Source organism: Heterocephalus glaber, unplaced genomic scaffold (genome assembly GCF_053883595.1).
Source record: "Heterocephalus glaber isolate CG9 unplaced genomic scaffold, H.glaber_assembly_v1.0 deba00001606, whole genome shotgun sequence".
NCBI lineage: Eukaryota > Metazoa > Chordata > Mammalia > Rodentia > Bathyergidae > Heterocephalus > Heterocephalus glaber.
The window spans coordinates 21,285,824-21,306,978 of record NW_028258377.1 but is presented as its reverse complement, the minus strand read 5'-3'; the positions used below and the strand labels follow the sequence as shown (position 1 = coordinate 21,306,978).

Below are 21,155 nucleotides of genomic sequence, written 5' to 3'. Positions count from 1 at the left end.
AATATTCCAAAATCTAAAAAAAAAAAAAAATCCAAAACCTAAACAGCTCTGGTCCCAAGCATTTCAGATAAGGAATATTCAGCCCATATTGTAGCATCTCTGTGGCTTTATCGGATTTCCCAAAGGTAACTGGTTGGAAATTGGTATTCTAGGGAAAATTCTAGTTACTACTTTCTGGAGAGAGGGGAGTTTTCCCTGACACCAGAAGGAAAAAAAAAAAAAGTATGGCATTTCAACCACCCCCTCCCAAGATAGCAGGAATCTGACATAAAGAAAAATATGTAGTTACACACAATCCAGCATCCAAGATATTTTTTACCAGATACAAAAATATCTCCAACATCCCCTTTTCCTTAAACTCTTATGGATTGTGAGAAATTTTGCTCTTAGAGGGCAGCAGAAAGCAACGTGTATATATGTCCAGCCTCATAAAAGAACCTCTGTGTGTGCCCCTGTACCCCTCTGCCAGCCCAGCCTGGAGCGCAAGAGTAACATGGCCTCGCTCCAAAGTCAGATTAGGAAATGAGCAGCCAGATGGGGAAGCTCTCACCGGAGCATAACTCTGTCTGTGCCAGGCTGAGGCACACACGTGAGTGATGGGAGGCGGCCTGGAGCCCAGCCCAAACACCAGCCCACACCATCAGGCACTGGAGCAAGGCCCGACCTCTCCGTGTGGTGTGAAGCCGGAAGTGAAGGTGCAAAGCCTTCTCCTTGCCCAGAGACCAGAGGAGGATGAGTGAGCAGTGGCTTTGAGGAAGAGGAACTTGGCAACCCCCACCCCACCTCCACCCCTACCCACGCAGTTTCACTGTTCTCCTACGTGTGGCTCAGAGACCTCTACTTTTTTCTCTTTCAGCCTGGTTTCTCTCATCCGCGGCCAGGTGGTAACTACGGATGGGACTCCCCTGGTTGGCGTGAATGTGTCTTTCGTCAAGTACCCGAAATATGGCTACACCATCACCCGTCAGGATGGCACGTGAGTAGCTTCGCAGGGCTCGTACCACTCAGGAGGGAGTGTTCCTGCAGAGACAGCGTCAGTGCTGTTGGCTTAGACCTCGTGTGTGGTTCCTTTCTGTGGACTTGAGTGCCCAGCAGCCAGACCTCTTAGGGAGTATTTCCCCAGAGACATTTTGTGCTTTTTGGTGTGGGATCAAAACCAGAAAATAAATAGAAAGGTCAGTGAATCCAGGAGAGCTAACAGCTGTCTCTTTCCTTTTCCCATGTCAGGTAAAAGCTATTCTGTGTGTGTGCTGGGGATGGGCACAGATTCTTGACCCAAGAAGGGAAGAAAAGGAGCTCTTAGAAACTAACTCCTATTTTAAATCAAAGACAGTGCAGGGTGACAAAGATCCACATGAGACAGTGTCCTGTGGTGATCCCCTTCTGCTTTCATCTGTGGCTGTAGGAGCTGTGTTGTTTTCGCTACAGTTTTGAGGGGGTGGGCTGTAATCAGAGGAGCCTAATTAAATACATTTAGCAGTCACCCTGCTGCGTGAAGGAGGCAACCTTCCCCTATTATCTTCTGATTAGAAACGTTTACCCGTTCAGCCCCTGGCAAGATGAAAGCTCTGTATTTCTTAGTCCATTGGGCATAGAGTCAAAAGTTAAAGAAAAAGAGAAAAAGAAAAGAAATCTATAGAAAGAGGGAAACACTTGCCCTGGACTAGAAACACACACACACACACACACACACACACACACACACAATCACATTCTATTCCAGAGGAAGAGAGGGACTGTCACTGTAAATCTGTTGAAATACTTTTTCTATAAAAACCATACTCAGGAAAATCATGGACATATTGTGGAGGTAAGAACCGTGATTCTTGCCTTTCTCTGGCAAAGTGTCTACCCTATTTCCTGATATTCTAAGGTAGGCTTGCAGGCAGTTTCAAAAATTATCAGCCCTTGCCGGCCGTGGTGGTACATGCAATGTAATCACAGCACTTGGAAGGCTGAGGCAGGAAGATTGCTGTGAGTTTGAGGCCAGCCTGGGCTACATCATGAGTTCAAGGCCAGAATGAATTACAGAACAAGACCCTGTCTCAAAAAAAAAAAAAAAAAAAAAAAAAAAGCCCTTAAAAAATTATCGTCCCACAGGAGCCCTGTTCTCATGTTCAAAAACCAAAAAGGGAGGCCTAATGATTCCTGTGAAATTCTCAAGTCAGATGCCCCTTTACTCACAGTGCAGTTATATCCCAATAAATGCAACACAAAGTGAAAATATTATATGTCAAAAATGCATGAAATGCACCTAACCTGCCAGACATCCTACTCTAGCAGCACAGTAGGCTGCAGAGTACCTGTTGGTCACCCTTGTGGTACCATAGCTGGTTGGGAACCATGGCTCACTGCTACCGCCCTGTGTCGCAAGAGCAGGTTACACTGCATATCACCAGGCCAGGGACAGACTAGAATTCAAAGTACAGTTTCCGTGAGTGCATATCTCTTTCCCACCATTGCAAAGTTGAAAAATCAAAAGTCCACCCAAAGTAAGTTGGGAACCATCTTCATTCATTAAATGTCTGACATCTTGCTCATAAATACATTTCTGTAATCAAACCTAATTGTTAGAAAGCCCAGGACAGCCAAGTGTTATCATGCAGAGACCCTTTGGGGCTTGTTCATTCTAGAAGCCGGTGTCCTAGAGGACCAACATCCTTGAATCGATTCCTGAAAGGCCTGTGAAACAATACAGGGAGACATTTCTGACCCCTCAGTCTCCTGTCCGTTCCTTCTTCCTGTTCCCCTGACCCTCTCAGATGCTTCTTGGCTAGTTGTACCCCAGTCTACCCCCGAAGTCATCTGTTCCTGCTCCTGGATTGGACTCTTTTGCTTGTTCAGGTTGAAAGGCATGAAAGTCCCATTGCATGTTTGAGAATGCTCTGACGATTCCCACGGTGTGTTAGAGAGTATGGTATGCAACACAAACTCTTGTTCACTCAGTCGTGCCAGCTAGGAACAATTTTGTTTCAAGGTAAGACTCTCTTGTGCATCCCAGGCAAAACTGTCTCCAGCAGCCTGCACACCCAGTAAATAAATTTGTAAACAAACTAATGTGTAAACTGCTGCACTGTGTATGCTCTATTGACGTTAATATTTATGTGCTCCTCGTTCATTCACTTTATGTCTACTAAAACAAACATCAAGCTTGATACAAAGTTGGATGAAGCCAGCGATCAGTATATTTTCACTGAATTTTACTGGGATCTTGACATGGGGAATTCTAACCAAGGAAGGCAGAAACACTGCTGCCCTCAAAGCATTGAAATTCTAGTAGAGTACATCTTAAAGCTGGGGAACTTCTCTCCACTAATCTCCTTCCTTTCTGTTAACTGGAAAAAAAGCTAACTTTGTTTTACTCTCCTCATCATACCCGCCCCCCATCCAGCTCTTGAGGAATAAACAGGAATTCAGTTGAAGAACCATTGCCAAAGATAGCAGAGGAGCAGAGGTTGAAGAAGAAGGCTCTTGGGAGCCTTCCCTGTGTCTTAACATCTTGTCATTATAACTGCACTGCTTACTGAACCCTCCTGTTAGCCTGTTGCCATGCTAATAGCTTTATACCAGGCATCAACAAACATTTTCCATAAAGGACTGGATAGCAAATAGCTTAAGCTTCGGTAGCCGTGTGGAGGTTTTTGCCATTACTCAGCTCTGCCACTGTGAAAGGGATGAGTCACAGAGGATACATAAGCAAATGGACGTAGCTATGTGCCAATAAAACTTTATTTACCAAAACAGATGGTGGGCCAGATTTAGTCCTTAGGCCATAGTTTGCTCACCCCTGTTCTGTACCCAACCTTCATCACGTTGATTCCCTCAGCTATACTGAGTGTTAGTATCATCGTTTCCATTTGGCAAATGAAGAAACAGGCTCAGAGAGGGCTAGTAACATGCCAGAGGCTGCACACCGGATAAATGGCAGCGTCTGGGTTCCAGCCTAGCCCACTTTTTTCCAAACCCCTGCTTCTTCTCGGGTGCTCTCCCCCTCCGGCTTCTCTGAGGTCACGGGACTAGTGAATCCTCCTGACTCACTGAGCCCATTTCCCTCTCTCCAGATTTGACCTGATCGCCAATGGCGGCGCCTCCTTGACTCTGCACTTTGAGCGAGCCCCATTCATGAGCCAGGAGCGCACAGTGTGGCTGCCGTGGAATAGCTTTTATGCCATGGACACCCTGGTGATGAAGACGGAGGAGAACTCCATCCCCAGCTGTGACCTCAGTGGCTTTGTCCGGCCCGACCCAATCATCATTTCCTCCCCACTGTCTACCTTCTTCAGTGCCGCCCCTGCACAGAACCCTATCGTGCCTGAGACCCAGGTAGGACGGACAGGTGTCAGGATGAGACGCTCCGTACTTCCCTAACCAAAATCAACCAGCCAACTTCCTCTGTCCCCTCTGCCTCCTTCAGTGGGCCAGAAACTAATATTAAAAAGGAGGGACAAAAAATAGGAGCACAGTAGAATTTATAGCCACTGGAGACCAAAGTTTGAATCCCTCCCGGACATTCTAGATGTTTGCAGATAGTTGTTCAAGACTTTGGCAGTCGCTGGAGCTTTTAATAAAATAAAAACAATCTACATATGTGCAACCCACCTGCAAATTGCTTTTTATTCCTGTTAGTCACCGAGATACATGATAAGAGGCTCTTTAATGATCTACATCGGTGTTACGACAGAGGGCAGATTACATTATTGCCTCCCTGTTGCTTTATACCGATTGTCAGTGGAAGTTGGAGGTTCATATAATTACAGCCTCTTGTGGCCTCCTTGCATGCAGCTAGCAATAAAGCCTGCTGTTCTTATTTACATCTTTTGCCAACAGTGTGTTTTTTAAAAGAAATACAACAGTGACCAAGAATAATTATTAATCCAAAAATCATAACCTCAGCCCCTTCACTCCATGGTGCAGGATGAAGTTAGGGTTAGTTTTCTCTTTTTCCCTCTCAGCTGTGGGAAGTGGTTCTTGCACCCACGTATGTTATGATACTTTTCTGTGAGGGAGGCAGCAACCATCCAGCTTTGGGTTGCTGGTAGCCCACCTGCCAGGGTGTGTTTGATATGCTGTAGCTACCATGTGTTTCCCTCCAGGTCCTTCATGAGGAAATTGAGCTCCCTGGTTCCAACGTCAAGCTTCGTTATCTGAGCTCTAGAACTGCAGGGTACAAGTCGTTGCTGAAAATCACCATGACCCAGTCCACAGTCCCCTTGAACCTCATCAGAGTCCACCTGATGGTCGCTGTCGAGGGGCATCTCTTCCAAAAGTCCTTCCAGGCTTCTCCCAACCTGGCCTACACCTTCATCTGGGACAAGACCGATGCTTATGGCCAAAGGGTGTATGGACTCTCAGATGCCGTTGGTATGTGGTGGTTTCAATCATTTACTAGTTCATGGACTTAGTTATATCTTAATTCAATCAACATTTACTGAGTTCCTGTTGTATACCAAGCACTGTTGTAGCAGATAAAGACACAGAGGTCAGTTACACAGACAAAATCCCTCTTCCCTCTACCTTACATTCAAGGGGAAGATCAAGATAAAAAAGAAACACAGAGTGGACAAGGAAATATCAAGCTATAATAAGTGCTAATAAGAAAATAACAATAAGAGATATATACCGAGGAGAAGGCACATCTGTGGACAGGCATTCAAGGAATTCTTCTCAGCAGGGTGACAGTTAAATGCAGATGTGAGCATCAGAAGGCGCCAGGTGACTTCAGGAGATGGGCATTCCAGGCACAGAGAAGAGGCAGGAGTGTGTGAGGGACACAGAGAAGACAGCTACGGCTGGAGCATGGTAGGCAAGGCGAGTGTTCAGGGTGAAGGAGAGAGGTGAGCGGGGACTGGTTCGTGTTCCGGAGAGAGGACTTGCAAATAGCACAGAATGCACCTTTGAGAATAAGAAATTTGAGTTCAAGTTGATCTGAGAGCTACCTGCTGTGTTTTAGGGCTTTGCCTTTTGAGGGACTCACACCATCCCCTACTTAGGAAAGATCACTATAAGAGAAAGTTCCTGTGGCTATCAGAGTTGTGAGCTCTGGATTAATATCTGCCCAGGATCTTCCTACTGGTAGAGAGCTATCTAGGGATTAATTAAATTCCAGCGTCCTGTATTGTCTTCACAAGTAGGCTCGTAGTTTTCAAGAACTGTGAGTAAAGATAAGTTCCCAAAGTAAGTAACCAGTAAGCTCAGATATTTTCACTAGAATTGGCAGCCAGTGTTTATCAGGCACTGCCTTTGTGCACACAACATTGCTGAGTTGGTTGTGTCGGGTCACCTCATAGTCCCTCATAATCCCTATGCTGTAGATGGGGCAGAAGAGAGAAAGCCCAAGGAATTTGTCTAAGATCACACAATTGGCCTGTTACAAATGCCCAGAATGTGACCCCAGTGTCAGCTTCATCATTGAGTGGAGTTAGTAACTTACTCAAAATTGTCAGAAGGTATTGGAGTACTGAATGTATTTAATATCAAGGACCATCCATACTGGATTTAGCAAATATCAAAATAATAGCCAATATCAAAAAGTAGACTGAATATAATAATCCACCCTTATATACTTCAGATTCCACTATTATCAGCTCATGATGAATCTTGTTTGCTGTACCTTTATCTACTCCCCTGTCTCCTGCATTTTTCTGAAGTAAGTCAAAGATATCCCATCCCTTCCTCTGGAATATTTCAAAATATATCTCTAAAACTCACTTTGAGAACATAATGGCAATATCATTATCAACAAAAACCCCCCACAATTTCCAATCATTTTTCTATATTTCAGTTGTCTCTTGAATATATTAAAATATTAATACTTTAAGTCAAGATCCAAATAAGATCAACCTTTTGCAATTGATTGGGCTCGTAAATATTTTTAAAAGTTTTTAAAGATTTTAATCTTTCCATTTCTCTTTTGGACATTCATTCATTCATTCATGAAACTGGGTTGTTAGTGTAGAATGTCCCATCGTCTGGTTGCATGTTTCCTGATTGCATGCTGGTGGCCATTTGACCTGTTCCTCTGGCCCCAGCATCTCTGGTGAATGGATGACTGGGTCTGAGGCTGTCTCAGTTCAGGTCTGACTATCCTTTCTAGCAGCACCACCTGACAGGTAGTTCTGTGTTCTTCCACCTGGAGGCACCTAGTGTCAGGATGTGTGCCTCTAAAAATCTGGGCAGCCGTAGACGCTCATTGCCCAGATCTTGTAGGTCATTAGGGACCGCACAGTGATATTTTAATTCTGTTATTGCTTCCCATCTGTTAGCTAGAATAGTTTATATGAGATGTTTTGTCATCAACTATTTGGTTATTTGAGGCATAGTTCAAATAAGAAAAGACAAATGCTTACTTAGTTCGCTTCTTTTCTAACTTTCAGTGTAATGAATTGGTTTGTCCTCCGAGAGTGGCAAATTGTTTCTTTAAATACCATTATAAACTCAGACTGAAATGTATCTAGTATGTTTCAACCACTGAAGTCATTCTCCTAATAATAGTCACAAGGTCCCATGTTTGAGCACTGGGAGCATCTTTAAGTGGACTCCCGAATCCTTGTTTGTGACCCTAGTAGATGCCTCTCTTGCTATCTGGTGTGGTTAAATGCACGCCTGATCTCATATCATTCATTTCTTTCTTGGGTCATTTCTTCAAGGGGTCCAGGTTCTTTTCAGTGAGGAATAAAATATCAAGGTGACAAGCAGAGCACTAGCAATCCACTTTTCCCCTGGGCTGGTCACTGTTTCTTGGTGTTTTTAGAGGACAAGCTAGGAAATACATGGGCTTAGTTTTTGGTTTTCAGTTTCTGTTTTTAGGATAAAATGTACTCTTCACTCATATCAGCACTTCTATAGCTCAGGATTTCTAAAAAGCTGCAGAGAATCCCAAAGGTGACACACATACTTAAGAGTTTAATGTAGTAGGAACAGCAATAACAATGTTTTATGTTTCTAGAATAGTGTTTCAATTAACAATGTGTGGTGCCCAGCATTTCATCTTATTCACCCTTACCACATTTCTTGAAGAAACTGAGGCTTGACTTTACCCCATTTTACATGCGAGAAACGTGGAACCACGAGCATAAGGCAGGAGGCAAGATAAGACTAATGCCCGTCTCCTTCTTCCTCTCTCATTTGTCCATGTAGCAAATGCAAGGTTTTTACAAATAAGATTTTGGGTCTGATCCTCTTTGGATCTCCATGGCACTGGTAGGCTGCACATCGCTTAGTGCCTGCCTCTCCTGGCACTTCCTGAAAAATCTGAGTGAACACACAGTTATCCCTTGGTACCCACAGAGCCACGGTTCCACAACCCCTCACAGATACCTAAATCTGAGGTGTTTGAGTCCCTTATATAAAATGATGCCACATTTGCATACAACCTATGCACACTCTCCCATACACTTTAAGTCATAGCTAGATTACATATGATACCTTACACAATGTACATGCCATGCAAATGGTTATTACACTGTATTATTTAGGGAATAATGACAAGAGAAAAATCTGTACATGTTCAGTGCAGATGCAGTATTTTTATTCAGATATTTTCAATCCATGGTTGGTTGAATACATGGTTGCAAAACCTGTAGTTACAGCATTACCAGTTGTAAAAAGTGCTTTGACTTATACAAGCTGGTGCCTCAGAACTCCTCCTCAATGAGCCTCTAAGCTTCCAAAGTTCTTTCTCCTAGTAAGTGAAAATAAGTAACACAAGATATAACAAATGCACTTGGTGAAGAGCAGGCTGAGAGAAACAGTCTCCCATCTATTTCTAGAGAAGAATTATACAGTATTCAGTTTTTAAATGATTCCCCTTCTCCCTCCACATCACTGGGGTCATTTTCAAACATTGGTTGTCCGTTGGACACAAAGTACGTGAAGTACAACTGTATAAAGTTTCAAGGCTGAGTTCAGCTCAACATCTGAAGTTAACATTGTGGAATCACAAAGAGAAAAGCAATCAGCCCACCTCTTGGGGTGATTTTGAGAACAGCGTCTGTATCCCCCAAACACGTGTTTCTCATTCTCACTAGACTGCTCCAGAGTAATCAAAACCTCTGTCTTTTCCCCTGCTCTGTCCCACCTCCCTTTTGCCTTTCAGTGTCTGTGGGCTTTGAGTACGAGACCTGCCCCAGCCTCATCCTGTGGGAAAAAAGGACCGCTCTGCTGCAGGGCTTTGAGCTGGACCCTTCGAACCTCGGGGGCTGGTCCCTGGACAAGCACCACATCCTCAACGTGAAGAGCGGTATGTGAGCTCCTCTGCTTTCCTGTGGACAGCCTCGTGCCTTCCCTGGAACCATCGCTCCAGCCTTGACATTTCCAGGAGCAGCCCTTCCCCTTCCCTCAGCCATGTCACCAAGTGCCACCCTCAAAAAAATCACAGGTTATTTTCCTACCTCCTTTAAAATGTCAGCTAACATGGGGCTGGTTCGCTCAGGACATACCTCATAGTTCTTCACATATCCCTCAAAGTGCTCTTCACCCAAGCCCATGGCATTTGAGGGTTGCTGTCCCATTCTAGCTCCTTAAGCCTCATGAGGAAGTAGGAGAGCACCTGAAAAGAGGTTTCCAGAATCTTCTCTCCTCCCTGTCCCTTCCCCTGACCCTCCCTGGGCCAACATGACTGTCCTCCCCAGAGAGCTGCGGTGACCACTCCCCTTTGTCTCCATCTCCCAGGAATCCTGCACAAAGGCACTGGAGAAAACCAGTTCCTGACCCAGCAGCCTGCCATTATCACAAGCATCATGGGCAATGGCCGACGCCGCAGCATTTCCTGTCCCAGCTGCAATGGCCTTGCCGAGGGCAACAAGCTGCTGGCCCCCGTGGCTCTGGCAGTGGGAGTCGATGGCAGCCTCTTTGTGGGTGACTTCAATTACATCCGGCGCATCTTTCCCTCTCGAAATGTGACCAGCATCTTGGAGTTACGGTAAATGAACATGCAAGCAAACTTCTGCCTCTCACTCCCTGTTGCTCCTGAGTCCCTTGGGATGAATGGTAGCTGTATTTGGGGTTCTCCAGAGAATATGTAATCCCTGTGATCCCAAACCTAGGCCCAGAATCAACTAAGGTTGCAGAGAAACGCCAGCACACACAGGTTGATATGACTGTCAACAACTGATTTATGAGCAAGGGAAATGACTTTCTGTCTTCAGACTAGAGAAGGACCATGATGTCTTTCATTCTTTTAAAATCTCTGTAAAACATTGTGATGCACATCAAAGTGTGCGAGACACTAATGTTTATTTACTAATTCAAAAGTTTTTGTTAAGCACCTCTGTGTGTTAGCTCTATAAATTCTTTGAATCTTTGCACATTCACTAGGATATGATGCAGCATAATTGCATTAGGCCTTCCTAGGTAATTTCTTGCCACCTTGGCAGAACCTCCTGCCCTTTGCTTGCTGCTAGGTCCAAAGTCCAGACTGCATGGTGCTAGGGAAATATTAACACCGGCATACACCTGAAAATGCTTTCTCTAGGAAAGTTGATTCCAGACTCTCAACTCAGAGAAAGATATGTAAATAGAGGGAGAAATAAGGTCTGTAAGTAAGCTGGGGAAGAATGCTGAACAGAAAGACGTTGTGCAAAAGCCCTAATACTAGCCAGTAACCTGGCTTACTGAAGGGGCTGACAGGCATTCAGTGTGTCGGGGCACAGTGAGCCCAGGGGAGTGTCCTTAGAGGAAATCAGAGGGGCAGGGAGGGGATCGAAGCTTCAGCAACTGACTGGACATGTGGACAAGTGTGAATTGCATTCTTGCTGCAGTGGGCAGCCACTGGAGATTGAAGCTGAGGTGGCTACACTGCACTGGCCTTTTCTAAAAATGCCCCTGGCCAGCATGTGGACAGACCACAAGAGTGAAGCTATGGAGCTGGGAGATTCATCAGGAGGATGCGGCAGTGCTGCTGGTTTTGGGTGATGGCAGTTTGGACTAGAATAGTAGCAGAAAGATGTAGAAATTCTCCAACTGAAATATATTTTCTAGTTACATCAGGTAGGATTTGATGAAGTGAAAAGAATGAAGAGAGAGAGAAACAGACACAGAGAGATTGCTGGATCGATCAAGGGCGCCATTTAGGATTTGGGCCTAGGCCACCGAGAGGCCAGCGATGCCTCCCGAAGCAACCTCACCCATGAGGTAACAGACAGGAGAAGCTTTAGGTCCCATTTGCATTGTCCTTGAGGCCTCTTCTGGGATACAGATCAGTAGCCTGACCACCAGCAGCTACTGATGAGTATTCTTGGGAGCAAAGACTGCCAGGCACTGCAGGGAATAAAGAGAGGAGAAAACAGCAGCCCCACACTGAGGAGGCTGCAGTCTCAGGGGTCAAAGGCTGAGCCACCCCTGTGCTGGCCCCTGAAGTCACAAGAGCGAGGAGACACAGGCTGAAAGATCCCCCGCTGCAGGAAGAGGGCACCTGGGAAGTCGCTGCAGTGCAGGCCGCGCTGAAGAACGAGATATCAAGCAACACAGAACACAGGGTGGGAGTTCGTGAGGTGGAAGAGGCTTCTGTATCCAAAGGACGAGCAAAGAGGACAAGAAGGAGGCAGAGTAGAAAAAGCAGGGTGACTCTCAAGCTATCGAGCTGACAGTTCAACACAGTGCTTTCCTAGCTCTCCCCACAGAGGTCTCCTTGCCAGATTTTTTCTCTCTATCTTTAACCCAGGAAAGCCAGGATCCTGTGAGGAGAGGAGAGACACAGGAGGAGGCAGGAGGGGGATGGAGGTAGTATGAAGCTTTCCCGAGACGTACAGTGAAAACCAGACAAATTATTATTCTTGCAGGTGTTTATCCTGCATGCCTGGCCCTTCTTCTCCCGCCACAGTTCTTCCTCCTCAAAGTCAAATCAGCCCTGCCCGGTATACTCCCACCTCAAAATCATGACTCAGGCTGCTTGCTCGACTCAGAATAGCTACTCTACCAAGTCTCCCTCTCCATGACCACCAGATTGAAGATTCCCCCTTTCCATCAACCCTGATCACCCTAGGAGAAATCATTCTCACCCTCCTCTGGATCACTTAAGCGTCTGATTTCCCATTTGAGTTGACGCCACCCACTGCCTCGTTGTTCAGTTAAGTCTGCGTGAGTCTTCAGGGCGCAGTGTGTGAACTTCTGTAGGACAGACGCCTCCATCACTGTCACCTCATGATGCTTAGAGCAGTGCCCATCCCCTCCTGGTGCCCAGGAAACCACGCCGTGCCCACACAGTGACACTGAGGACAGCGTGAGGGAATATGACTCCCAATTTCCCTTGACAGCTGTGTGATTTTGTTTTACTTTTTTAACTGTCTTTAGACTTGTTCGTGCTTTCATCAGCCAGGAACCTAGAGCCGATTAGAAGTTAAGCTTTTACAAGAACACTGGTTTGATTCTTCTTTTCTTCCCACTATATCCCTGAAAACAAAGGGCTGTCAATCCCCTTTCTTCAAAACCGTAACCAGCCAAGAAAGGGAGGAGGGAGAAGGAGACCTGTCTTGCTTATGTCTTTTCTCCATTGTGAGTTGGCAGTTGAATGATTCAATCTGGGGAGTCAGAGCCCATCCCCATCTTGCTTACCCACCCCAGAATTGAGCCTCAAAATTGGGATCCTATTGAAATGTTGCCATGGTTCTTTCACCATCCCTGTCCCTCCTTCCTTTCTTGGTTTGTACAAAACACACAAGGTAGAATTCTACACGCTTTTGAGTAACTTCTCATGCTGGAAAGAGCCTTCTCTTAGGTGATATGGTTATCACCTGTGAACTTTGATTGAGCACATTTTCAATACCCACTTCCCAAAAACCCTGATATCCCACCTTTTATATCCCCTTTTCCTTATAATTATCACCCTCTCCAACTGGTCATTGTGCAACCTAAGCCCTCTGAAGCTGAATACATTTGTCGGTTGTTCACATCTTAGGATGAATTCCTCTCATAGGAAAATCCTTTCTCCCTCCACAGTTTGCGAATATCTTAGAAACTGGACCCTAATATAAGACATTAAATGATGAAGAATGAGACACTGTCTCTCTGCCTTTTTTATGTGGCCCTTTTTGGATCTTCTTTAATATTTGAAGTGCTTTAATTATTTTTCTTTTTCAAACATAGGTATATTGTGATATTAAATGTACTATCTTTTTCTTTTTTCTCTCTCTCTTTTTTTTTTGGTACCAGAGATCCAACTCTGGACCTTTCACTTGCGAGGCAGGTGCAGTGCTGCTGAGCTAAATCCCCAGCTGTACTGTCTTTTTCAATGAAACCGCTTCTCCATGCTGACTTTCTGTGGTGCTTTTGAGGAGGGGTCAGGGCATCACTGCATCAGGGAAGATCTTCAGGGAGAGGAAGGAGATGTGTCAGTGCTGGAGGGGATGGCAATGTGAGGAAATAGGAACCTGGGAGGGAGGGCAAAGCTAGCCGGAAGTGGAAGCAAGAATTGACCTGAGCAGCCCACAAGGGCAGGCGCTGCTGGACAGCAGGGTAGGACAGTGTTAGGGAGGACTCAGTGGGTGGGTTAGAGAACGCCAGTGCTTGCCATGTGGCCAGGCTTTGAAGACGAGGCTCAGGAAAGGAAAGACAACAGAATCCCCGACCCAGAACTATAATAATGGCCGTGTGTCCACGAGATTCTGGACAGTGCTTGACACCATGTTCAGAGCTCTTTTACCAAAGACAGATTCAGTTCTCATGGGACCTGAAGCCAATACATATTGGGGGGCGGGGGGGGGGTTCCTCTAAGAAAGAAACAATGTTACAATAAGAAAATGAAAAATGAAACTGAATATTATTCAGGATAGGAAAACAAAACAAATGGCAACACTTAAAAAAACCAGCTATAGGGACTGAGGATTTAGTTCAGTGGTTCTGGCACCTGCCTCGCAAACACAAGGTCCTGAGTTTGATCCCTGGTACCAAAAAACAAGCCAACTACCAGCACAAACATCACAGAAATCCAGACAAATAACCTAATATTTTGTGTTAATTAACTACTGTTATACTTTCATAATACTTGTTTCCCCACACCTTTTGGCTCCATATTCCCTAGCTGTCTTTTAATATGAGGGTCACTTTCAGTATCTATAGAGTGAATGAAAAGCTATTCAGTCTTTCCTCCAGTATGGCTGATCAAAACTTGTTTCCGATTATTGACAGAGAAAATTCCTTTCACGTTTGCAATTGATTATGGGTGATGTGTAAGTGGGTAGAGTTGTAAAACTTGGGGAAGCCTCCATCAAGTTTCCTTTGTAATATTTCTGAACATTTTAAATTTTCTTGTGCAGCGAATAAATACTCTATGAGTTGATAGTCATTAATTAACCAGTTTCTCACTGATATCCTTGTGGCACTGAAATATGAATTCTACACTGGACATCACATCCCCTCGAGTGATGCCACACAGTAGCAGAGACAAATCAACACGGTAGGACAGGGGCATTCCTGAAGCTCTTTTACACCAGAATGGCTGGCAGTAATTTAACTAGATGCTGAAAGGATTGTAAGCCACATAGTTACACTTGCCTATAACTGAACTAAATGTGTCCCAACTCAGTTTCCCTTCACTTAAAACAACAACAAGAACTATAGTCAGGGGCCGGGGATTTAGCTCAGTGGTCCACCTCCTGCCTTGCAAGCACAAGCTCCCAAGTTCAATCCTCGGTACCAAAAAAAACAAAAAAAAACCTGTAGTCAGTCCAACTTACCCTCAGTCCAGCTCAAGGGGCAAAATGGGACAGAAAGGGAGTTGGAATAAAAAGAGACAGTGAACCAGGCATGGTAGGACACCTGTGTAATCCCAGGGCTCTGGAAGTTTCAGGCAGGAGAGTCTCAAGTTTGAGCCCAACCTGGGCAACTTAGAGACTTAGTGAGACCCTATCTCAAAAGAAAAAAATTTAAAGTGTGAAGACCCTGGTTTTAATGCCTAGTACTGCCAGAGACAGAGAGAGAGAGAAAGAGAGAGAGAGAAAGAGAGAGAGAGAGAATAGTCCCAACTGATTGTAGCTCCATACTTCCAAGCAGAACGTGAGGGATTGGAGATCGTCCCAGGCAGGGTCTGCCCAGCACTGAGGGGAGCAGCCTGAAGAACACACTTTCTCAGCCCTTGCCCCATCCTGGGCTCTCCACTGTGTCTGCAACACAGAGATGAGTAAGTCACGTTCTGTTCACAAAGAAGTGAGGAAGACAAGCACACAAACATAAATCACAAGTCAGTGTGATGACAGCTTGCCAGACAGTCTGTGAAAGCTAAGAGAGACCCTGTAGGCTTCACAGAGGAGTCATTGAAACTCTGTAGTATGGAGAGCTAATCCATCTCAATTCTTAAATCAGAGACACCACTTTTTCCTCAAAGGGACGCTTAAAGGATTTGTGTTATTGAGCGCACACATACAAGCCTAGGCTTGTTCCTTGTAAGTAGGCCATCCGTACCCATCTGCATAGACTGATTCGAGGATGCTGTTATTTTTATTTGTTTCCTACTAAGCACCCAACCTGCTACAGACCCTAGATTGGAATAGCAGTGACCTCTGCCTTTATCCAAAGTTCATATCCATCAGATCATTTGGACTCTACACTCTCCAACGACTTGATTCTCTTACCCCTTCCCATCTTCTTCCCCAACATAGATATTATATTAATCAACTTAAAGCAGATGTTCTTAGGAAAGAAGTAGGTCAGGTCTGCAGACCTAAATCCCATCCAGTCTTTTCACAAAATCTTGACTTTAAAAAAAAGTGGAATTGATATTGCAATAATTAAGAGCCAAATATGTCTACCACTGGTGGCAGATAACATTTCACTTTCATTAAGCAATATAAAATAGACGCGAGAATTCCCGACTGCCACCCTGACACACCAGGCTTTGCAGAATGAATCTTAAATTGCACTATGTCAGTCAGAGCTCAGGAGTTATCAGCATCATTTAATTAACTTTTTTTTTTGCAAAAACTAACACGTTACAATGAAATATAAAATGTAATCCCTGTGCAAACCCACCACTAATGATGGCCCCCCGGCAGAACCCCGAGCTGAGCCTAAGCCAGAATCAGAACATCCAGCCCTCTTTGTCCCTTCCCAAAAGCCTCCCTCTTCCGGCTGGAAGGAGAAGAGAGGTCGGCGACTCCTTCCCCCTTAACCTAGAAGCCTCAAGGATGGGGAACCGGTTTCCTTGCTTGAGGCACTGACTTCTCTTCTCTCCATTGTTAACTTTCAGCCACTTTCCTGTTGAAGTTGAAATGTATTTTTGTTCTTTAAAGAAAAAAACAACCTATCTTTTCCTAGTTCTCCAGAAAAGAATAGAAACTGGCATCTCTGGGTTCAGTTAAGAGAGGACTGTTATTGCCTATAAATTAATGCCATGAATGATAATGGAAATCATCACAGTATTAGATGTTGCTGTGAGAAAGGATGCATATTTAGGGTCACAAACACACACACACACACGAGATGGGAGGAGGAATAAGAAATGCCTCAGAGTCTCCAAATTCAACAGAGCCTCTCTGAAAGTGCAGCTGAGTATGAGCAGGGGCTCTCTTGGGTGGTACTGACTCTGTGTTGTAAACAGATGGCGCAGGTGTGACCATGCTGCCTCCACCCAGTGTAAGCATTCAGAACGACTCACCCTTGCAGCTGAACTCAAAATGGGCTTCAGAGTCCTTCTCCCACCACACTCTCAGTAGTTGCTGCTGGTCAACAGGTGTCACTGAAGGTTACAGGTGTAACCTACCTGTGGTTCCTTCATGAGCCAGAAGTCCTGTTTCACCTGTTGCTCCCTGTCCCGTGACAGCCACATTACATTGCCTGTCAGAGTCTGAGCGCTCTTGTCCAGATTTTCTAGCTGACGGGATGAGTCCTAAATCAGGGGTTCTTCCCAAGTAACTGAGCCAAGAGCTGTCAGGTAGAAGGGGGGAAAAAAAGAAAGAAGACTGCCCTTTTGGGGACCCCTTTATACAAGAAACAAAAAATATATATTGTGTTTGCTTTATCATCAATTCTTCAGCTAACTGTTTGTTCTTTTTTCCTTCTGTTTTCTTTCTATAAAGAAATAAAGAGTTTAAACATAGGTAAGATGAAGAACTCTTTCCTGTATAATTTGATATGGTTCGTTTGCTTCCTTGTGTTTGCTTTTTTGTTTTGTGCTTCTTGTGTAATATTGTATATTTTTATGTACCAAACATAGTAACTTTTTTATGTGCTAATTGTGTGTTGTGGATATGATAAGCTTTCGCAATTATGAAATGCAGTCAAAAAGCAACCAAATAAGCTGACAGTAATTAGAATTTCCAGGAGATGCAAGTGCGAGATAATGAACCCTCCATGAACTTTCATCCCGACTGCTCAGTGCAGCCCAGAATTGGGCAAAACAGTTGAGGCAAACTTCTGGCTTTTGTAAATTCTGGACTGGGTTCACAAAAGCTTTAATGAACTGGAAACGGGTCAAAAACTCATTTTCAACTCATTAATGATTTTTTCCCCTGGATATATGTTCATTTTTAAAAATACACACATGCATGCATACACACACAACCACACAAAGTTAATTGCCAATCTGCTGGTCCACACAAATCCAACCCTGAGATGTGTGAGCATTTTCATGGAGTTGAATCACTTTTGAGTAGCCTGCGGGGTGTAGACCAAGTGCTGTTTGTCCAAATAACCTCTGTTATTTCACTGATCAAAGGTTATCATGTAAGGCCATACTGATTCAATTCATATACAAACTGTACAGCACATGCATATACTCCACTGAAATGGACCTAGCATGCACATTCTGGGAGAAAAGGGACCTTACTTTTATTTGAAAGAGGAAAAGAAGCAAAGCTATTTGTTTCACTACTTGAAGGAATTCTTCTCTGTCCTGTGAAACATGGAAGGGGCTTCCTTATGATATTAAGTCAACATTAGACCAAGAGTGGTGTCCAACTGTATGACATCCCCAGTCAGTGGAAATTCATAGGAAGAGTCCTCTTATTCTCAGGCACCTCAAAATTGGCTGGTTATAGGGACCTCATTTGAGCCCAGTTGAGAAGGAGTAGAACTGCCCCAGAAGGACACCCAAGCCCACCTTTGTCCCGTCACCCAGCTAGGCAAGCAGGGCCGTCCATCTGACTTGAGCAGCTCTGTTATCCTTGGTTGGAATTAGCATGGGGCCATGGGAAAGAATGATCTCCCTGAGCAAGAACTAATCCCAGACCCTCAGTTGCCTGCTTTTATAGCAGACACTTGGAAAAGCCTCCTCAAATCAGGCTCCCTAGAAAGTCCAGAATTAATTATCCTGCTCGTAGATAGGCACAGATGTGCAACGCCTTGATCTTTCTGTTGATCATGCCAGCTACTGCTCATTCAGTAAGAGAGTGCAGCATCTAATTTAAAAAATGGCATGAGTTTTTCCCTTTCTGCCTTAATTTGTTTTGCATATCCGGATATTCTCTAATGACTTAGCCAAAAAAAGAGGAAGAAGAAAGATGGAAGGAACGGGAAGGGAGGGAACCCAGCTAGCCTACCCTTACAAGCTAGTTATCTAGGCTGGGATTTTAGAAAGACCTTGACTTCTAGTTCAGTTGTGTCTTATAGCAACCCAAGGAGAAGCTGGGATTAAAGATGGTCTCGCCTCACAAATTACCCCTAAAAATAGCTCCCTAGCTCCTTTTTCTCCTTAAATCGGGGAAGAACCCAAGTGGTAGTAGTGTTTTAATCAGTGATTTACCAGCTAATGGCTACAGGACAAATGTGCCAAACACTGTCATCACCTTCACCTTCCCTCCACCTCACCTATGCCCTCTTCTCACTGGCCCAGAGTCTAATTTTAAAATATCAGGAAGACAAGACCCATGCTTGTCTCAGGCATGTGGTTTGAAAAGCTGGTTTACCCCACTGGAGCAGAGAGGCAGCCCCTGCAGAGTTTCAGCTTGAATAACCGCTATTGACCATGTAGGAGCCCTCATTCTGATTCCACTGCAAGGGGGGAGAACTGTTGGGTTTTGAGCTCGAAAGAACATTAGGGATGATCCAGGCTGATTTCTTCATTTCCCAAGTAAGGACGCTAACACCCAGAGCACCCAGAGACTTAGCTAAGGTCACCATGTGGTCTGAGTTAAGTTTTGAGTTTCCTGTGTCTTATCCTGAGCCAGGTCTAGCTCTCACTCTGTCCTGGCTGGCCCTTGCACAAGACTGGTAGGTGCACGGCAGAGGAAGTGCCCCAGTTTCTGAGCCTCACACTTTCCTCGTCCACTTCACATGCACAAAGCCATTCATCTCCTAGTGTGGCATAAGGCCTTGGCAGTCACCCTGTGACCTCACTGCTACCCAAGATTTGAAAATTCTTCACTCTGTAATTCAGATTTAGCATGATAGTCACATTTCTTCACTCTGAACGCCAACTGTATTGTATCTACACTAAAGAACAGTAAGATCTAAGGTTGGAAGGGGGATACTTCTGGGGAGCTTCCTGTCAAAAAGGAAAACTCCAGTTGCCTCGGTAGTAATGATCTAGTGCCTTGGAGGCATTAGGATGCGTCGATGAAATAGGGAGCATTGTCACATGGCCGTTTTCCTCAATCCCATTTGAGAATATGCTAAGCCCACAGTGGGAATAAAAGGCTGACACGCACTTGGTATTGAACGACTTGACTATCCTGCCCATGGAACAGGACTAGAGTGGGATCTTCTGTATGGCTCAGTGACACAATAGTCTGTTAGTGTGTGCGATGGAATCTCTGAATTTCATGATAGCATGAGGCACTTACGTCTCATTAGAAGTAGTGAAGAGCCATGTTATATTAGAACACTAAGTTATGATTCTTTCCAGTTCACTAAAGTGGAAAGATGCTAGAGAAGATAAGAGTCAGCTAGGGTTTTTGTCTTCTCTCTGACCAAGGAGGCAGCTGTCTAGCCCCTCCCTCATTTCTCTTTGTGCTTCTTCTACCAAAGCAACAACCCTGCGCACAAGTACTACTTGGCCGTAGACCCAGTGTCCGGCTCACTCTTCGTCTCTGACACCAACAGTCGCCGGATCTACCGTGTCAAGTCTCTGAGTGGAGCCAAAGATCTGGCTGGGAATTCAGAAGTCGTGGCAGGGACTGGCGAACAGTGTTTGCCCTTTGATGAAGCCCGCTGTGGGGACGGAGGGAAGGCTGTGGACGCAACCCTGATGAGCCCGAGAGGTAAAGCCTGCAGAAGAAGAAATCTCAATCCCAGATAGAGCTTGCCTCGAGCTTTGGTGTCTTTTTGAAACTGAACGGAGCCCAGCAGTCCAAAACACAGCTTTCCCTAAAATAATTTAACTCTGATAGATCGCTTTGGTGTGTGGGTGGGTGTTTAAATTTTTTTACTTATTTGAAGTAAACTTATTCACCCACATATACTACAAGTGAACAGTGGGGTGGATTGCACCTGGAGGTTTCTGACTGCTGCTAGTCACGCAGCCAGAAGGAGATCTTAGTTCCAGAGGCCAGAGTACCAACTATGGGAGATGGAGACAGAGCGAAGCCCAGTAGGGGCCTCCAACCACTCCCAGACTTTTGTGAGAGACAATACACTGTAGAAAGTCTAAAGCTCAGTGCCTGCCATGTTGTAAATGCCCAAGAAAATGGTAGCAATTAAGAATGGGTATAATTTCCAGGGGTCTGGAATGGAGGAGTTCTTGGAACCAATAGGTCCCCATTTGAAAAGGACTAAAGGTGCTTAAGGTTAAGGAGCAATCATCTGAGGGTCTAATTCCTGTTAGCATTTTTAGCTAGTGTGAAAGCAGCTTGCAGCATGGATTAAGGATGTGAAGCCTTGTACTTGGGCACTGAAATGAAAACGAAAAAGAAATAGAAACCAAGGTCTGTGTCTTATCAGCCCTGCTGTGACAGGGGAATGCTAGGGCTTGGTGTCCCCCAGGGCATTGGAGTGCTGATTTGAGTTAAGGCTTAATTGGGAATTCTTCCTGGAGGATGGATACATTTTGCATTGGGAGTACATGACTGAGAACCACTGTTTCTCAGCCACATTGTTGGAATCATCAGTGAAGGATATTCAAGTGATTTACCACCAATAATTTTTAGAGCAATGAACTTTGGAAATAACTTCTTTGCAAAAGAGAGTAAATATAGTCAGTTCCTCGTTTGTTCATTGGCAGCCTTAGTTCATTGGCAGCCCAGGGTTCTTCCTTCAGTTGGAGGGAGGGATGGTGCTATCGCCAGCACCCC

At 44.9% G+C, this 21,155-nt stretch overlaps 1 protein-coding gene across 18 annotated transcripts in view; it reads left to right on the top strand.

Annotated features, from left to right (window-relative positions):
• Tenm2 (teneurin transmembrane protein 2) overlaps positions 1–21,155 on the top strand; it is a 1,248,268-nt gene that overhangs the window by 1,190,576 nt on the left and 36,537 nt on the right. For 16 of the 18 annotated variants that reach the window (XM_087194517.1, XM_087194513.1, XM_087194515.1 and 13 more), the window contains 7 exons: positions 857–976; positions 4,062–4,323; positions 5,094–5,361; positions 9,095–9,238; positions 9,670–9,919; positions 17,007–17,027; positions 19,894–20,126. In XM_087194517.1, coding sequence (XP_087050643.1) covers positions 857–976; positions 4,062–4,323; positions 5,094–5,361; positions 9,095–9,238; positions 9,670–9,919; positions 17,007–17,027; positions 19,894–20,126 — 1,298 coding nt within the window. The remainder of the gene's footprint in view (positions 1–856; positions 977–4,061; positions 4,324–5,093; positions 5,362–9,094; positions 9,239–9,669; positions 9,920–17,006; positions 17,028–19,893; positions 20,127–21,155) is intronic. The other 2 variants (XM_087194512.1, XM_087194509.1) reach the window with 1 other exon arrangement.